Raw genomic sequence first — 15,605 nt, forward strand, 5'->3', positions numbered from 1 at the left:
TGGAGCTTTAAGGGTGTTCAATGAAAGCTAGCTTCTACTGCCAGTACCACCTTGTATTGTTTTCTGCACTCCTGCAGAACTGAAGGACACTCCTAACCCTACCTATAGATACTCCAGGAAGGAATTTTTTTCCCAGTGCTTCTCAAAGACACTTGGTATTTGGACAAAGACAAGCAGCAATACCTAGTCTTCCTGGAGCTGCAAGCTCCCCTTTGTTCATTCATTGAAGCTCAGAATGGTAGTTCTCCAGAGCATTTCACAGAAAGAGTTTTTCCAAGACCTTAGATGGTTTTTAGGCTGGAGGTGGCAGGAATTGGACCTAGTGCCTTTCTTGCACACAAAACATTTGCTCTGCCACTGAGCTACAGCCCCTCCCTTGGAAGAAGAAAGGCATTCTGTAGATACTCAGCAAAAAGTTCATGCACAGATGTGCTGTGCACATTCAAAAAATGGGCTTTGCTGTGAAACATAGTGCCTGTGGCAAACCCCAGGAGGAAATCCAGCAAAAATGGGGTCAAAGCTACCCCTAACAAAAGTGCAGCTGGGAAAATGGAAATCATTATGTTTCCCCCCTCACTTAGGGATTATGGTGGAGGCAGAAATTCCTTCAAGGTGGTCAATAAAGAAAAGAATGTGAAGGCTCGATGGGAGCACTTCCTCACCCACACAAAGGTAACCTGGAAAAGTGTCATTCAATGAGTTTGTTTCCTTTTTGTGCTTTATCTGGTGCTTTGAAAAACTTGGAGCATCTCTGCTCTCACAGATTTTTAATTGGTTTAATAGCCATCCCCTCTTCTGAAGGGAGTCCTTGGAACTGTAGTTCTGTGTGGGAAGCTGTGTGGAAATTCTCAGCAAGCTTGTGCTTTCCCTCCATTTTCCTCCTCAGATGTTAGTTTTCTCTATTCCTCGGGCTGCCAACCTTAAGGTGGGCCCTGGAGTCCCCCTGGTCTATAGAGATCAGTTCCATGGAGAGAGGAAATGACAGCTTTCGAGGGCAGATTCTGTGACATCTTATTCCTTCTGAGTTCCCTCCTAACCCCGCCTCTAAACTCCCAAGCCATACCGCCTCCCTTTGCAGGGCTGCCCTCGATGAAACCTTATGCCTGCACTGATGTTTATGTTAATCATGGTTAACTTCAGACTCAGGTTTGCAATCCGAATCTGAGGCGGACTTATAAACCCTGCTTATAGCTTGCCGTGGTTAAGGTGAACATGGGTATAGACATGATGCTGCTCCCTGGTTAGTTCGGAAAAGGGGGTGAGGAATTCACACCTGAGAGGGGAGGAGAAAGGACAAGGAAGCGCACAAGCTCATAGCAGACGGGCACACTGATCTGTTGACTCTCAGCAACTGGGGCAGACCTTAGTGCATTTGTCTGTGCCTCTTTGGTGACTTCTATTAATTGTCAGATATTTGGCAGAGAAGTAGCAGTTCAGTGGAGTCCAGCCCTCACTTTACACAAAAACGATTCGGAAATTGTTTGGCGCCTGCATGCATTTTATAGCCCACGATCATATCTTAAAGTTTTCCCATTTTAGGACCTATACTCCAGCCAACTGCTTCCTGGTGCAGACAGCACTCCAAAACCCAGCAGGAGAGTTCAGGTGGGATGGGTCATTGCAGCAAAGACAGCAGTTGGCCTCCAATAACACCCAGCTTTCAGATTGCACCTCTTCAGGGGAACCAGACCTTTTGTGAATCCAAAAGATACATGTCTGGGTGCTGTTTTCTTTCTCTCTTTGTTTGTTTGTTTTAAATTAAATTGTCTGTTTCCCTGATTACTAACTACATCGTTGCAAGTTTTAAAAAGAAAAATATGTGGGAATAGGTGTTCTCTGTATCAATAATTATAATTATAATACTTGACAGGCACTAAATAGTGTTCAGCATGCTGAGCAACTGTTATTTGAATCGTGCTTACAACACCCATGTAAGCTAGCTAGGTATAATTATCCCCATATTGTAGTGAAGGAGGCTGGGTCTAAGGGAGCAGTGGCTTGCCTGGGCTCACCAAACAAGTTTGTGACTCAGATGCAATTTAGACTGGAGACTCCCCGGGGCTCACAGTGGTAGCCACAGTACCAAGGACAGACGGTATTACTGTTTGAGAGAGGGTAAGGCTTGCAGGCAAAGGGGGCAGCTCACAGAGTCAGCCACTGCATACCAGTTGTTTTTTCTGGTGAAAAACAGCCCTTGACCCTGATGCACAACAGGCCACCCTCTCTGGATGCTTCCCTAAGGCTTCCCACTGTTCCTTCCAGGGTAGAAGATACACCCAGAAAACATTCCGTGGTCTGGGCCCCAAGAAGTTGTCCAAAAAGGCATCCACCATGAGCCTCTCCAAAATGAGCGGGCTGTCTTCCCCACACAGCAAGACTACTCTGGGCAGCACCAGTTCCCTGACACCTGGTTCTGAAGAGGTGGTCCAGCATTCTTCAGATGGTGCCAAAGAAGGTGAAGAGATGGATTCTAGTTACGGCAAGCCAACTAAGGAAGTGAAGGAAGAGGAAGAGCCTATGAGTTACTGTGAGTTCATTACCACAACCCAAGAGGGGAGGAATGCTGCGATGCAGCTTCTCAGCAGAGAGCACATTCCCATGGAGCAAGACTTGTCCTGACTTTGGGTAGTCCTGCAGCTGCTCTGTTTCTCTTCCTTTTCCATTGCAGCGGGTCAGCATAGACATCATAGCACTGATCCTGGAATGTTATTCAACCTCCTGGGCAACATTTAAGTCTTGTGTTCCCCACCCCCACTTCTGATTCAGCATCAAAGTTCTAGATGAGCAAAACTTTTGATGTGACCATACTTAAGAGGAGCTTTTCCACAGTTTGCTCAAGTTCACAGTCCATTCCAGACCCAACAGTCATCTCTGTTGGGCCCAGCACTTTTGTTCATTTCAGTGGGGAAAGAAGGTGTAAGTGCCTGTGGATCTACTCTTTCTGTGTTGCAAGAGGTTGAAGTAGCCTGGCCATGTGGCAGAGGGCCGGGGCTGGGCTGATGGGTCTGCAAGGTGATCAGGAGGGAAAAGAACTCAGATTGGCAAAAGGGAAGTTGTGAGAGCAGCGGTAAACCAATGTCACCCACAAGAAGGTATTTTATATACTTCTAAAAGGGAGTTGAACAGATGGATGGAGGATAGGTCTGTCATTGGCTGATAGCTCAACAGGGGCTCTGAGTTCACAGGTGAAATGCTTCTGGTTGTCAGATGCTAAGGAGCAGTCAGCAGGGGTGGGATGAAGTCTGTGTGTGCTGTCGTCTGTTGTTGGATTCTCCTGTGGGCAACTGACTTGCAAACGGGATGCTGGACTAGATGGATCATTGGCCTGGTCCAGCATGGCTAGTCTTATGTTTTTATAAGTTACACGTTTTTTAAGGTTTGGGCTATATCTCTAGGATTGTGTCATATGAAAGGGCAGCAGTGTTTAATTTTTAAAAGGGTGCAAGAAACATGGCCTCTATGAGAACCTTTGCCCTAGAAAGAAGCCCTTCTTAGTTTGGAACATGTATCTATACTACCAAACTGAAACTAATATAAGCTCCCAGAGCTTATAGGGAAGTACAGGGCCTACTGTAAGGAGGATTGGCTACATCAGGGTTGTGTGGCCTCTTATGCAAAGGAGTTCCTGCTACAAAAAAAGCCCTGAAAATATATAGTGTCACATGAAATATATGCTGAGTGTGACAGGTCAGGTGTTCAATGCTTGGCAGTAAAGGGGAAACTCTTTGTACCTGTTCAAAAGTACTTTTCCTTATTACAAGGCAACTAAGAACATATTTAATGTCTTAATCCGGAAGTTGCCACAAGTCTCCTTCTTGCTTTTGGGGCTACAGACTAACACAGCTGTTCTTCTGGAATGTCTTTATCCTCTCTGGAAAGTGTGTGGCCAAGTGAGCATGACTAGAAGAGGAGATGTGGCTAGAAAGGCCAACACCAGTCCAGACCTGCAAGAGGTTTGCTCTGCTTAACTCCATAAGAACATAAGAAAAGCCATGTTGGATCAGGCCAATGGCCCATTCAGCCTGGCACTCTGTGTCACACAGTGGCCAGAAAAACCAGGTGCCATCAGGAGGTCCATCAGTGGGGCCAGGACACTAGAAGCTCTCCACTCCAAATAGACGAGGTGGCAAAGCTGAAGAAATGGTGGGCTTGGATTTTTAAAATTTATTTTGTTCTTCTCCAGATTTGCAGACATTGCTCCAGATGATCCATGAAGATGTGGCAAAGAATTTTAGTAAAGAATATTTGATCTCACACCCCAAACCACCCTCGTACGTCACATAACTGGCTTTCATGGAAACGGAAGTATTCCACTGTTTACAAAGCTCTGTGTTTTTTTTATATTCAGGGGAGTAGCAAATTAAATCTAGCATCCCAAATATTTGAGGGTTGCTGTATCACTTTCCATTTTGTTTGCCTTTTTCCCTTTCCATCCTGCTGATTTGTACATGCAGGTATAAATCTGGGACACTGGTGCTGGCCCCAGTCTGTGGGGTGACAATAGTGTCATTGGCAGATCTACAATTACTTTAATGCCGGGATGGCTCCCTGTGATTTTAGAAATGGGTGGCAAGCCCCTAAGCCTGCCCTTCTCCAGCCAGCTAGTAATGCCTCTGACTCCAGGGAGTCCCAAGGGGGCTACTCTACACTATAGCACCAATTAAGGTTTGGGAGAATGTGTACGCTGCTTGTAAGGCCAAATTTGGGGCTTCTTCTCACATCTTTGATTGGAGCTCGGGGCATGTGCATGATTCAAATCACCTTCCTTGCTTTGCAGCATGCTGAGATCCGATCCAGAGAGTGACTTGTCAATCGGACAAAGAGTTAAAAGGTAGGAGTGATGCCATACATGCAGCGATGTGATGGAGCTGTTTGTGACCTCATTCATTCATCCACTTCTTGGGGTCGCGGTTCAGACAAATGCCTTTCCGCATTTCATGCAGGAGTTGTTCCGTGTGAATGTCACAGGAGAACTGTTGGTTCTGCCTCACTGGCAGGACTCTGTGAAATTGTTTCCAGGCCCTTTAAGTACCATGATCCCAATCCTTTAAGGACTTTAAGAGTAATAATCAGCACTTTATATAGTGCTCATAAGCGAACAGGCAGCCAGTGCAGGCTTTTCATTGCCACAGATACACCCTTCATAGCTACCTCTGGATCGTAATGAAGCTGCCGTATTTTGTACCATTGAAGCTTCTGAGAGTCTTCAGAAGCAGCCCCACAAAGGGCATATGGTGCAGCAGTCCAGTCTGGATATGCTCTGAACATAGATAACTAGCTAGACCAGGGGTGTCAGACTCATTTGTTATGAGGGTGAGAGCTGACATTTATACCTTATTGGGTCGGGCCGGGTCATGTGTGTACCTATTTAAGATTAGGTAGCAGGGATATAAACTTTTTAAAGGACACGGACAAACATGACTAAAGATTTTTTTTTAAAAAAAACCCATTAAAATAAAACATGCTTAAAACATTAGCACTTGTTGGTCTTAAAGGTGCTTTCTTTGTATTTCTCCCATGGGATCCAGAGACTGGGCAAAGGAAGCTCTAGCTCTTTCCCTGCCTCTCCAGGGGACCAGAGGGGGAGGCGTCTCAACCAATGGAGAAAATCGAGGTTTTTGCTCGGTAGTTCCTGTGCAATTGAGCAAGCCTTGCAAAACAAGTTGAGATGCAAAAGGAAGCAAGAGAGAGAGAGGAGGCAGACAAAAGCCAGTTGCTTGGGGGCTTGATTTGGCCCCCAGGCCACATGTTTGACACCTCTGAGCTACAGCCTGCTTGTCAGGGCTGAGGGCACTCCAACCAGAGTTGGGCAAAGGCCCTGCATGCCACAGAGAAGCCCTCTCCCTCCATCTGCAGGGCACTAGAACTATGGGGACAGCAGCAAATCTGTTTATATGAAAGGCAGAGGGAAGCTGAGCTCACCCCACTGGACAGTTTGGGCATTTTTTAAAGCAAAAATATGTGATCTGCCATTTCAGTGTACATCCTGCTTTACCTTCAGTCATTGCTGAGTGACTCCCTGGGCTGCATTCCTGATGCAGTATCTTGCTTTGTCTTTCTGTTCAGCTCACATTCGTCTTCAAAGGAGGAGAGAAACAGCTCGGGATTAATGAGAGAAGAAACCCCAGTGGAGCAAAAGCCAAAGAGGTAGAGAGCATCTTGAATTGTGCTTTTCTTAGAGAAGATCAAGGCTTTTTTTTCTGCAGGAGCCCACAGGAGCGGAGCTCTGCCTGGGCTAGCCAGGGCTTTAGCCAGCCCAACCCGCCATGCAGCAGCCATGTGCTCCCAGGCCAGGCAGTGCGGCCTAATATGCAAATGAGCTCCTGCTGGACTTTTTCTACAAAAAAAAAAAAAGCCCTGGAGAGAATCACATAGTGTGCAAGGGTGGGTAAGCAGGGAGGGCTGTGAGGGAGGCAGTTGTCACTCTACAGAAGAGACATGCCACAAAGAGCTCAGTGTTGGATAGGAAAGTTTGCCAGTGTGAATGGGCACAGAAGTAATCTTCAGCAGGCCATTTCTGCTCAGTTGGGAATTTCATGGCAGGCAAGAGAAGCCCAGTTCTGCATCCATCGCAGTGTCACAGTGTTTCAGATCCATTCCACAAGCCAGTGGGTAGCTTGCCTGTCAAACAAATTGTTGACTGAGATGAGAGTTGTACAGCCATCATTTGATGTTGCCAATAAATACTTGGTCCTCAATTTTCCTATGAAGATAGGTTAAAACGCTTGGAACTCTTTAGCTTGGAGAAACGTCGACTGAAGGATGACATGATAGAGGTTTACAAGATTTTGTATGGGATAGAGAAGGTAGAGAAAGTACTTTTCTCCCTTTCTCACAGTATGAGAACTCATGGACATTCAATGAAATTGCTGAGCATTCGGGTTAGAACTGATAAAAGAAAGTACTTCTTCACCCAAAGGTTGATTAACACATGGAATTCACTGTCTCAGGAAGTGGTGGGGCTACAAGCATAGACAGCTTCAAGAGGGGATTGGATAAGCATATGGAGCAGAGGTCCATCAGTGGCTATTAGCCACAGCGTATTGTTGGAATTCTTTGTCTGGGGCAGTGATGCTCTGTATTCTTGGTGCTTGGGGGGGCACAGTGGGAGGGCTTCTAGTGTCCTGGCCCCAGTGGTGGACCTCCTGATGGCACTTGTTTTTTTTGGCCACTGTGTGACGCAGAATGTTGGACTGGATGTGCCATTGGCCTGATCCAACATGACTTCTCTTATGTTCTTAATTCAGGACAATGATAAGGAAGAGACTAGCACCAAAGGGGAGTGGCATGAAGCCATACTCCAAAATAGCAAACTCTAGTATTCTTGAACCTGTACATTAAAGCTGTCCTGTCAGCTTAACTTAGCTCACTGGGCTTTGTCTGGTTTTCTTTTTGCATAGCATTAATTAAAAATGTTGCTGGGTTTCTTTTATTTGCTTTCATCATATTCTAGTTCACTGGCAGTGCAGGTGAGAGAAGATAAAACGACAACAGCAACGTACAAGAAGGAGGACAGCGCAGAAAACCTTGGTAGACCTCACAGGTAGCCATGCCAGACACAAGAGGCTTGCCCTAGTGTCAGTCTGATTGTGAGCAGACTCCTCCCACAAACTGTGACATCATCGAGAAGGCGGAGTTCACAGTCTCTCAGTTCTCACTTGTACCCAGCATTGAACTTTCTTTGATTCGTATGTGCCACTGGACTCAAACCTCATTCCCGTATCCGTTCATTAACTCTTGTATTTGTATGTTAATTTATTGCCATTCCTGAATCTTTCTTGCATCCATTCTCAGTAACAGTCACCCAGCACTTACCCATCTTTATTCTAAGTGGCCCTTCCCGACAGCAAGTTAGGATTTCTGCCTATCCTGTGAGCAGGGGTAAGGCAGACAATCTGATAAGGGTTTGTTTGTCAACCTGTCCTCCAGATGGTGTTGCCATTCATGGTGGAAGTCAGTGTTTTGATCTCCTTCTCCTGCTGTGGGAACGAATAGTTCTGCATACTGCAGACAGTACCAGAATACAGATGGTTCTCTGCTCCTACCTTCCTGACGGACAGGGGACTGAGGGGAGCTCCCTGCTGCTGCTGTGAAAGTCAAGCTACCCGCTCCATTCTAGCAGATTATAATTAATTTGTACCCCACCCTTCATTCGGAGTCTCAGAGTGGCTTAGAATCTCCTTTCCCTTCCTCTCCCCACAACAGACATCCTGTGAGGCAGGAGGGGCTGAGAGAGTTCTTTCAAGAACTGCTCTTGAGAGAGCAGCTCTGAGAAAACCGTGACTGGCCCAGGGTCACCCAGCAGCTGTATGTGGAAGAGTGGGGAACCAAACCCAGTTCTCCAGATTAGAGCCCACCACTCTTAACAAAAACTGGCTCAAACTGGAAGTTTGTCAAGATTGCAGTGATGTGAAGGACTGGGTGACTGAAGAGCCTGCGGCAATGCAAGCCATCCTCATCACCTATATCTTCTATTTTTATCCTACCCTCTCTCCAAGGGGTGGGGGTCCATGGTTCTCCCTCCCCCTCCATTTGATCTGTGAGATAGATTAGGCTGAGGGAAAGTGATAGTGCCTGGGTCACCCAGTGAGTCTTATGGCATAGTCACAATTTGAACCCAGATCTCCCTCATCCTTGGACAGCACTCTCACCACTACCCAACATGTGAGACGCTGGCAGTGATCTGGCCTTCTGGCTCAGAGCAGCAGTTTTTCCATAAATGTTTCCAGCGTCTTATTGTATCTGTAGAAAAAGTTCCCTTTCTAAAGGCTTCATTGTTTTATGAAATGAGTAGCAATGAATGGATGCCATTGTCAATTCAGTACTAGGCAAGTTTCACAGTTTCAAAGTTATAGTTAATTTTTTTTTACATGATTGTCCCTAGAAATTGTGTGACAAGTCCATGCACGTTTCATTGACTGGTAAATTGCAGTGGGGTGGACGGGGGAGAGAATAAAACTGCAGTTCCATAAAATCTGAATTTAAAAAATCAAATTCACCTGATTGGCTGTGAAGGTCAAATCAAAACCAACACAGCATTTCTTATTTATGTTTCCTATCATGTGGTGGAAGGGATGGAACTAACCAGTAAGGGAAGGGAAGCTACAGAGACTGACAGTGAAAATGAGCTGCCCTGCAGTAACAGAGTTACACTTCTCTAAGTCCATGTGATTCTGCTTAGGATGGCACTGCCAATGACCGTGGAAGAAAATTAAATTCTGTGGAAACAGAGGAGTGGACAGCCACACCCACAGCATTCTGTGCACAGGTCTTTGGTTGCACAAAAATTAGTGGCAATGGTTTTCAGTAACTTCAGGGTTTGTTCTTCAAGTTGAATAACATAAGGAACGGAAAGGAGATTGTAAGCTGCTTCGAGGCTTCTTAAAAGGTCCCTTCGTCCCATGGTCTAGTCATGCACCTTCCCCCCCCCCACCTTCTTCCGGTTTCTCAACAGATGCTTATAAGACCTGGCTAGGGTGATTCCAATCCATGTTTGTGAAGCTGTGCAAAAGCAGGAGGTGGGGTGAGTGGGAGGGATTGCTTTTCAAGATTAACCAAGACAGGCTGTGCAGGGTTGTGATTTGGTAGATGTGTAGCACATGGTTCCTACTAGCAGGACACCCCATGCCAGCTGTTCTTGTTTTCAGACCTAAGACCCGATTCTGTTCATTATCCCCATGTGGTTTCCCACGGACAGGGCGATCTGTTTCAAAACTGGCATCAGTACATCACTCAGGCGAAGCTTGTCTCTCCCTTGCTCCAGCAGCCCTTGTAGAGATGCCTGACTGTTGCCTTTGTGTCTCCCTGCTATGCCTCCTTCTCCAGCTCTTTCATCAGGCGAAAGGTGAACCTGTGCAATGAGATGAGGGAGCTGTTTTATGATGTGACCCTGGAATCTGCTTTCAGGCTGCACGACCAGCTGGACATCCTAGAGAGGTACAGGCTTAACACTGTCTTCTGTTTCAAGACCTGTTTGCCCCTCAGATTCATCACAGTCCTCTAGTATCCTTCTCCTACTGCAAGGGTCACTTTCCAGAAAGTACCAGCCATTTGTGTGGCTGTTCTGCTCATTATAACCACACAAAGCTCCCTTTTGTCAAATGAATCTTGCTGTCCCACCGCAACAAATGGACTCAGGCTGCTTCCATGCAGCAGTGAGCCTCCGTGTGGCTCGCATGGCTGCAAATACAGCAGAGCTCTCCCAAGGCAGTTTCCCCAATGCTTCCTTTGCCTCAGCCATCTGTGCCTGCCATTTCCCCCTTGACATAATAGGGCTTTTTTAAAAATCAGGAGTTACTAAGTCACTGTAGTATAATAATGTTATAATGATCTACTGGCACAATTTACTACCTCCTCTGAATTCCCAGCTTTCATTTTTTAAAGTATGTATTTAGTCCTTTTCCTTGTAAAGATGTAAGAGGAACTGTACCAGAGTCAAGGCTAAGAAAGTGGTACCCATGTGGAGTACCATCAAATAGGCTCTTTGTGATCTTTCAAAAAAGATCGTATCAAACACAAGTTTGGGAAAGATGGTAGCAAAGCAAGGGGAAATTCAGGAAACAAACAACTGGGGACAACATTGTGTGAGTGATTAACAAAAAAACCCCCACCATAGTTTGAATGCTGAACTGGAACAAAACCTTTGTATGGAAGCAGCCAGATTGTGTGCTGCCTTGCCACCATTAAAATTAGAAATGCTGCAGAACATGGCCCTGATCACAGAACTCAGCTTCCTAAAGATTCCAGGAATAATATATATATTTAAAAATTTCAAAGTCTCTCAGAGCAGCATAGGTACATTTGGAAGGTTGTAGTGATGCCCAGTAAAATCTTCAAGAGAGACAACAAGATTCGGCAGTCTTTAGCTAAATGGGGCAGTGGCCTGATCAGGTAGAAGGCAGCTTCATATGTTTATAAATAAATACTGTTCCCACCCCCCCCCCAAAAAAAATAATAACCCCAGGCCAGATTTCTAGTCCTTTTGGTTGCAGTGCAAACATGTGCTTGAATGTTTGGGCATTGCTAATAACATCTCAGAAGATTAAAAGGTGATGCGAAAATTTAGACTTTTAGGACATGCCCATTGGGGGAAAGTGGCACTTTTGAACAGTTGGCTCATAGTGATTTTTGTGGGTGATAATTAAGACAGAAGGTAGTTTAATGCTGTTTCTAACCAAGTCAGCTCCCTTCCTTCTCTTCAGAATTCTTTGAACTCTTATCCAAAAGGAGCACTAGGGCCATTCCTTTTTAAAACCTCGCTCGAAGGTTTATTTTTTTAAAGTATACAAGCTGAATTGGCAGGAGGCGAGAAGAGAAGAGCGTACAGAAATACCGGTGTCTGAAGCAAATAACAAAGTTGCGGAAAGACCTCGAGAGAATGAGGCAGGCAGCCCTGGAGCATGAACCAAAGCAGGATGCGGAGGAGGAGAACTGGTAAGAAAGAGCTACAGTCAGCATCCTGGCCACGCCAAGGTTTTGCAGGACAAAGCGTAGAAGAAGAGGTTGACTACCGATAGTCAGCTTTCCTTTAAAAAATAAAAATAAAACAAGTTTCTAGTCCTTGGGCTTGTAAGGATTGAGAAGGTAGCTGTTGCCAGGTGAAATCTCAGAAGGCCCCATAGCTAACAGGTTTTTTTGGGGGGAGAGGGCCCACCCCTCCCACACAATTTATATCATGCAGGAGGGGTGCCCAGGAGCAGCTGTTGCCCACCCTGCACAATTTAAAGGGGCTGCCAGTCAGCTGATTGACAGACTGTAAATCATACTGGAGGGGCTGCAGGAACAAGTGTTGGCCTCCCGCACAATTTAAAGGGCCCACCTACTGCATGGGAGGGGTAGCAGCTGCTCCTGCATGCCCTTCCCATGCGATTTAAATAGTGCAAGATAGGCCCCTGGCCTCTCCAACTTCCTGCTCTCACCCCTGTGGCCCCCTCCCCCCATGGCCCTTAGCTACAGAGCTGAATCTCAGAAGCCAAAGGATTTGCTGTATGTGACTCTACTCAGAAGGGAGAGGAGTTTTCCAGCAGAACAAGATGAGAAACGTTTTTTTTAAAAACCTGCAGAACTAACAAGATAAAATAAGAGAAACTGCGCAAAACGTGGTTAATTTGCACAGGTTAACTAGCATGGCTTCTACGGAGCAATGAATGAGCCTGATGTATCTCTTGTTACAACTGAGAATGCCTGATCTGCAGCTGCAATGGAGAATTCACAGGGAAGTTTCCCCACATTCCCTGCCAGAACCCCACTCCCATGGCCATTGTCCTTCTCCCCTCCTCCGTGCCACTGGAGGGCTTGTTCAGCCTTTTGAAAAAAAAATCAGTACTTGCTAGATCTCTATAGAATTATAATCTGTATACACTACCTACTAGTTCCTCTGAATCACCAACTTTGATTTTTTAAAAGAAGTTACTAGCTCACTTGTTGTTCAGATACTTTTCTCCTATATCTGCAACAAACAGGACTAGAATCTTCTGTTTTAAAAAAGTTGGAGCTTCAGAGGAATCAGTAGATTGTGGCAATTTGACTTCATTTAAATTGCATGTTTTTTGCCAATGGGGTCCCAGAGTGACTTCATTGTTCTCCTCTCTTCCATCTACTCAGCAAGCTTCCATGTCAGAATGGGATTTGAACCTAGGTCTCCCAGATCCTAGTCCAGCTCTCTAACCCTGGCTCTACACTGGCTTGTTAAAATGTTATAAAATCAACTCCTGATAAAAAATAAAATGCTAAAACTTGCCCTTGGGGTGGGGACACAGCAGGGAAAACAGAATTTCTGTGTGGCTCAGGGAAGGAAAATGGCAGTGATGCGGCAGGACCTTAGATTATGCACACCTTCTTGTCCAGACCACTTGATAATGCATTTGGATTGCGCTATTCCCCAGGGTTTTCTTTAAAAAAGCAGGCTTGGAAGAGTGTATAGCAAGGCCAAGCAAAAGAAAATTGGACCATGACATGGTGTGGCTGCCCTATCCCCATCTCAAAACACCGCATTTAGGTAGCTGAAAGACAAAAAAAACTTCTTGTGAAAGAAGTCCAGGCTACCAAAACTTCTACCCAGAGAAAAGCGAGAGGTTTTCCCTGTAAAGATTTGGGCTCAGCTATGGCTCCTGAGACTTCCCGTAAAGCGATTCTGTCTGTGCCAGGTCTTGTGTGCCGTGTGTACTCACAGGGAAAGCTTTGAACCCTGCATAGGTACAGAATCTGAAGTGTCGGGAATCTCAGGTCTGGTCTACACTTGCAGCAAAATGGGATGGCTGCACCACTTTGGTGGTGGTAGAGAGGGACACATTCTGAAACATTCTACTATGTGATGAGAGCGAGAGAAAGTAGAAAAACAGCACAGGTGGCAGAGACCTTAGCAAAACCCTTTCTTCTTGCTGTACTAGTTAGATTTTACATTGATTGCCAGTATCCAGATGGGGCCTGGAGTCCTTTTGAAATTACAGCTGATCTCCAGGTGACAAAGATCAGCTCCCCTGGAGGAAATGGCTGCTTTGGAGGGTGGACTGTATGGCACTGTACCCCACTGAGGTCCCTCACCTCCCCAAATCCCACCCTCGTCAGGCTCCACTCCCTAATCTCCAGAAATTTCCCAGCCAGGAGTTGGCAACCCTAGTTCTACATCAGGTGCATTAAAAACAATAACCCTCAGTCATCTGGTGTTGCTTCAAGGTTTGTTACCCTTCTGGACAAGATCCCCGATGATGTCATGGCAGACCACCGGACCCAAAAAGTCCTGAAGAAGCTGGAAAAGTTTGCCAGAAATCCAGACTTACGAATCCGACCCCCCACCTTCCTGAAAGTCTTGGGGGAACTCCGTGTTTGGGAAATCTGTTCTCCAGACATCTGTGCAGCTATACAGGTAAGAGTCATGCAAGGAAATTGCCCACCTCTTGTTCAGCATTCAGTGATCCAAGGCTAAGTGCTGTTTCTTAAGACCCCCAAATAAAACTCCCATAAAGAATGACATTAGGGTCTGCTGCCAGGGTCTTTGGCTCCACGGCAGGCATTATGTATGGGCATTGGCATCTGCCTGGAAGACTGCACATACTGCCTAGCACTGGCATAGAGCTTTAGAGTGTTCAGAGCGCTTCACAAACGTGATTTGAGCAACCTGCATCTGAACTCTAGGGCAGATCCCAACACTGTTGTGAAGTTCACTAGGCACTCAATCACTGTCTTGCCATAGCCTACTTCAGAGGGTTGTTGTGAGGATAAAAGAAGTCAAGGATGAACCATTATGTCACTGTGTGCTCCTTGGGGGAAGGGTGGGGGGGAATATTTACCAGATTGGGCATAGTACTCAAGTCAACTACATGCCCAAGAAGACACCCTTCATTTTGTTTCCAAGTTGGCTAGATGTGCTCCAACCCAGGGGTTCCTTATTGCCATATCACTCCTACTACATAAGTAGAACTCTTGTGAAATATTCACATGGCACCAGCAGTGCAACATATGAGTGAATGACACAGAAGAGTCTTGCATCCCCTGAGCCTCAGTTAAGTATCATGGCAGCTCTAGCGCAAGACCAGGTGATGAGTCTTGCCCGCATAAAGGCCATCCAAACCCACAAAAAAGCAGTGGAGTGGGAAGGTGATCTCCTTGACATGTGACGGGTTCATACCTCCCTTTGAGAAGCAAACTGAAGCATAGGTTTTTTCCCTTTACCTCTTTCAGGTTTGCATATACAGAGAGCAGTTGGGGAGACACATCTAAACACTGCTCCCCAACAAGAACTCTGAAGATTCATTTCCTTATTTACTTCATTTTTACCCACCTTTCCTCCAAATGGGGCCCCAAAGCAGCTGACCTAGTTCTCCTCTCCTCTGTTTTAGCCACACAACAGCCCTGCTAGGTGGTTTAGACTGAGAGCATGTGAATGACTGACAGTCACCCAGCAGGCTTCCTAGGCAGAGTGGGGATTTGAATGTGGGTCTTCCAGATCCTAGGACAAAATGGGCAGTTGTGTTAGTCTGTAGCAGTAGAAAAGAGCAAGAGTCCAGTAGCACCTTAAAGACTAACAAAATGTGTTAGGCTGTGAACTTTCCTGAGTCACTGCTCATTTCTTCAGTTATAACTAGAATGTGAGTCCAGCTGACCTGTATAATGGAAAGCACACCCACATTCTAGCTGTATCTGAAGAAGTGAGCAATGCCTCAAGAAAGCTCCTATCCTGCCACAAATTTTGATAGTCTTTAAGGTGTTACTGAACTCTTTTCTACAGATTCTCAGCTGACATGCTAATTACTACACTGCTTTGTTAGAACTTCAGCATTAACAGACATTGTTTTTGAAGCAAGTTCAGCTGCACTGTTAATATACACATTCTCTTCTGCTGTCAAAATAAATATTTCCCCTCCCCCATGGCTTTTGCAGTTTTTGCGGGAAAATATTGTGGGGATGCCTGAGGAGGATTACAAACAATGGCTGCAGAGTCGAGTTCCAATCCAGAAACGAGCCCGCAGTGCCCCACCACTATGATCTTGGAGGTACACGGGGATAGCAACATTTTTGAAAGAGATGATGCACTTGCTGTTCAAGAGCTGCAACAGAAGAGCGCAGGGGCAGCCACTGAGATGGCAGGTGCTGAAAAATACATTTCG

The 15,605-nt window shown here is 45.8% G+C and overlaps 1 protein-coding gene across 2 annotated transcripts in view; it reads left to right on the top strand.

Annotated features, from left to right (window-relative positions):
- The window catches only part of LOC132590802 (coiled-coil domain-containing protein 60-like), a 59,554-nt gene extending 43,988 nt beyond the window's left edge, over positions 1–15,566 (top strand). The window contains exons 7-16 of one of the 2 annotated variants that reach the window (XM_060263727.1): positions 582–672; positions 2,263–2,527; positions 4,184–4,271; positions 4,778–4,831; positions 6,067–6,147; positions 7,454–7,543; positions 9,826–9,936; positions 11,302–11,433; positions 13,675–13,864; positions 15,379–15,566. In XM_060263727.1, coding sequence (XP_060119710.1) covers positions 582–672; positions 2,263–2,527; positions 4,184–4,271; positions 4,778–4,831; positions 6,067–6,147; positions 7,454–7,543; positions 9,826–9,936; positions 11,302–11,433; positions 13,675–13,864; positions 15,379–15,483 — 1,207 coding nt within the window. In that variant the 3' untranslated portion in view covers positions 15,484–15,566. The remainder of the gene's footprint in view (positions 1–581; positions 673–2,262; positions 2,528–4,183; positions 4,272–4,777; positions 4,832–6,066; positions 6,148–7,453; positions 7,544–9,825; positions 9,937–11,301; positions 11,434–13,674; positions 13,865–15,378) is intronic. The other variant, XM_060263729.1, reaches the window with a different exon arrangement.
- Positions 15,567–15,605: the final 39 nt, after the last annotated feature.

The sequence above is a fragment of the Heteronotia binoei genome, unplaced genomic scaffold (assembly GCF_032191835.1).
Source record: "Heteronotia binoei isolate CCM8104 ecotype False Entrance Well unplaced genomic scaffold, APGP_CSIRO_Hbin_v1 ptg000807l, whole genome shotgun sequence".
Classification (NCBI taxonomy): Eukaryota; Metazoa; Chordata; class Lepidosauria; order Squamata; family Gekkonidae; genus Heteronotia; species Heteronotia binoei.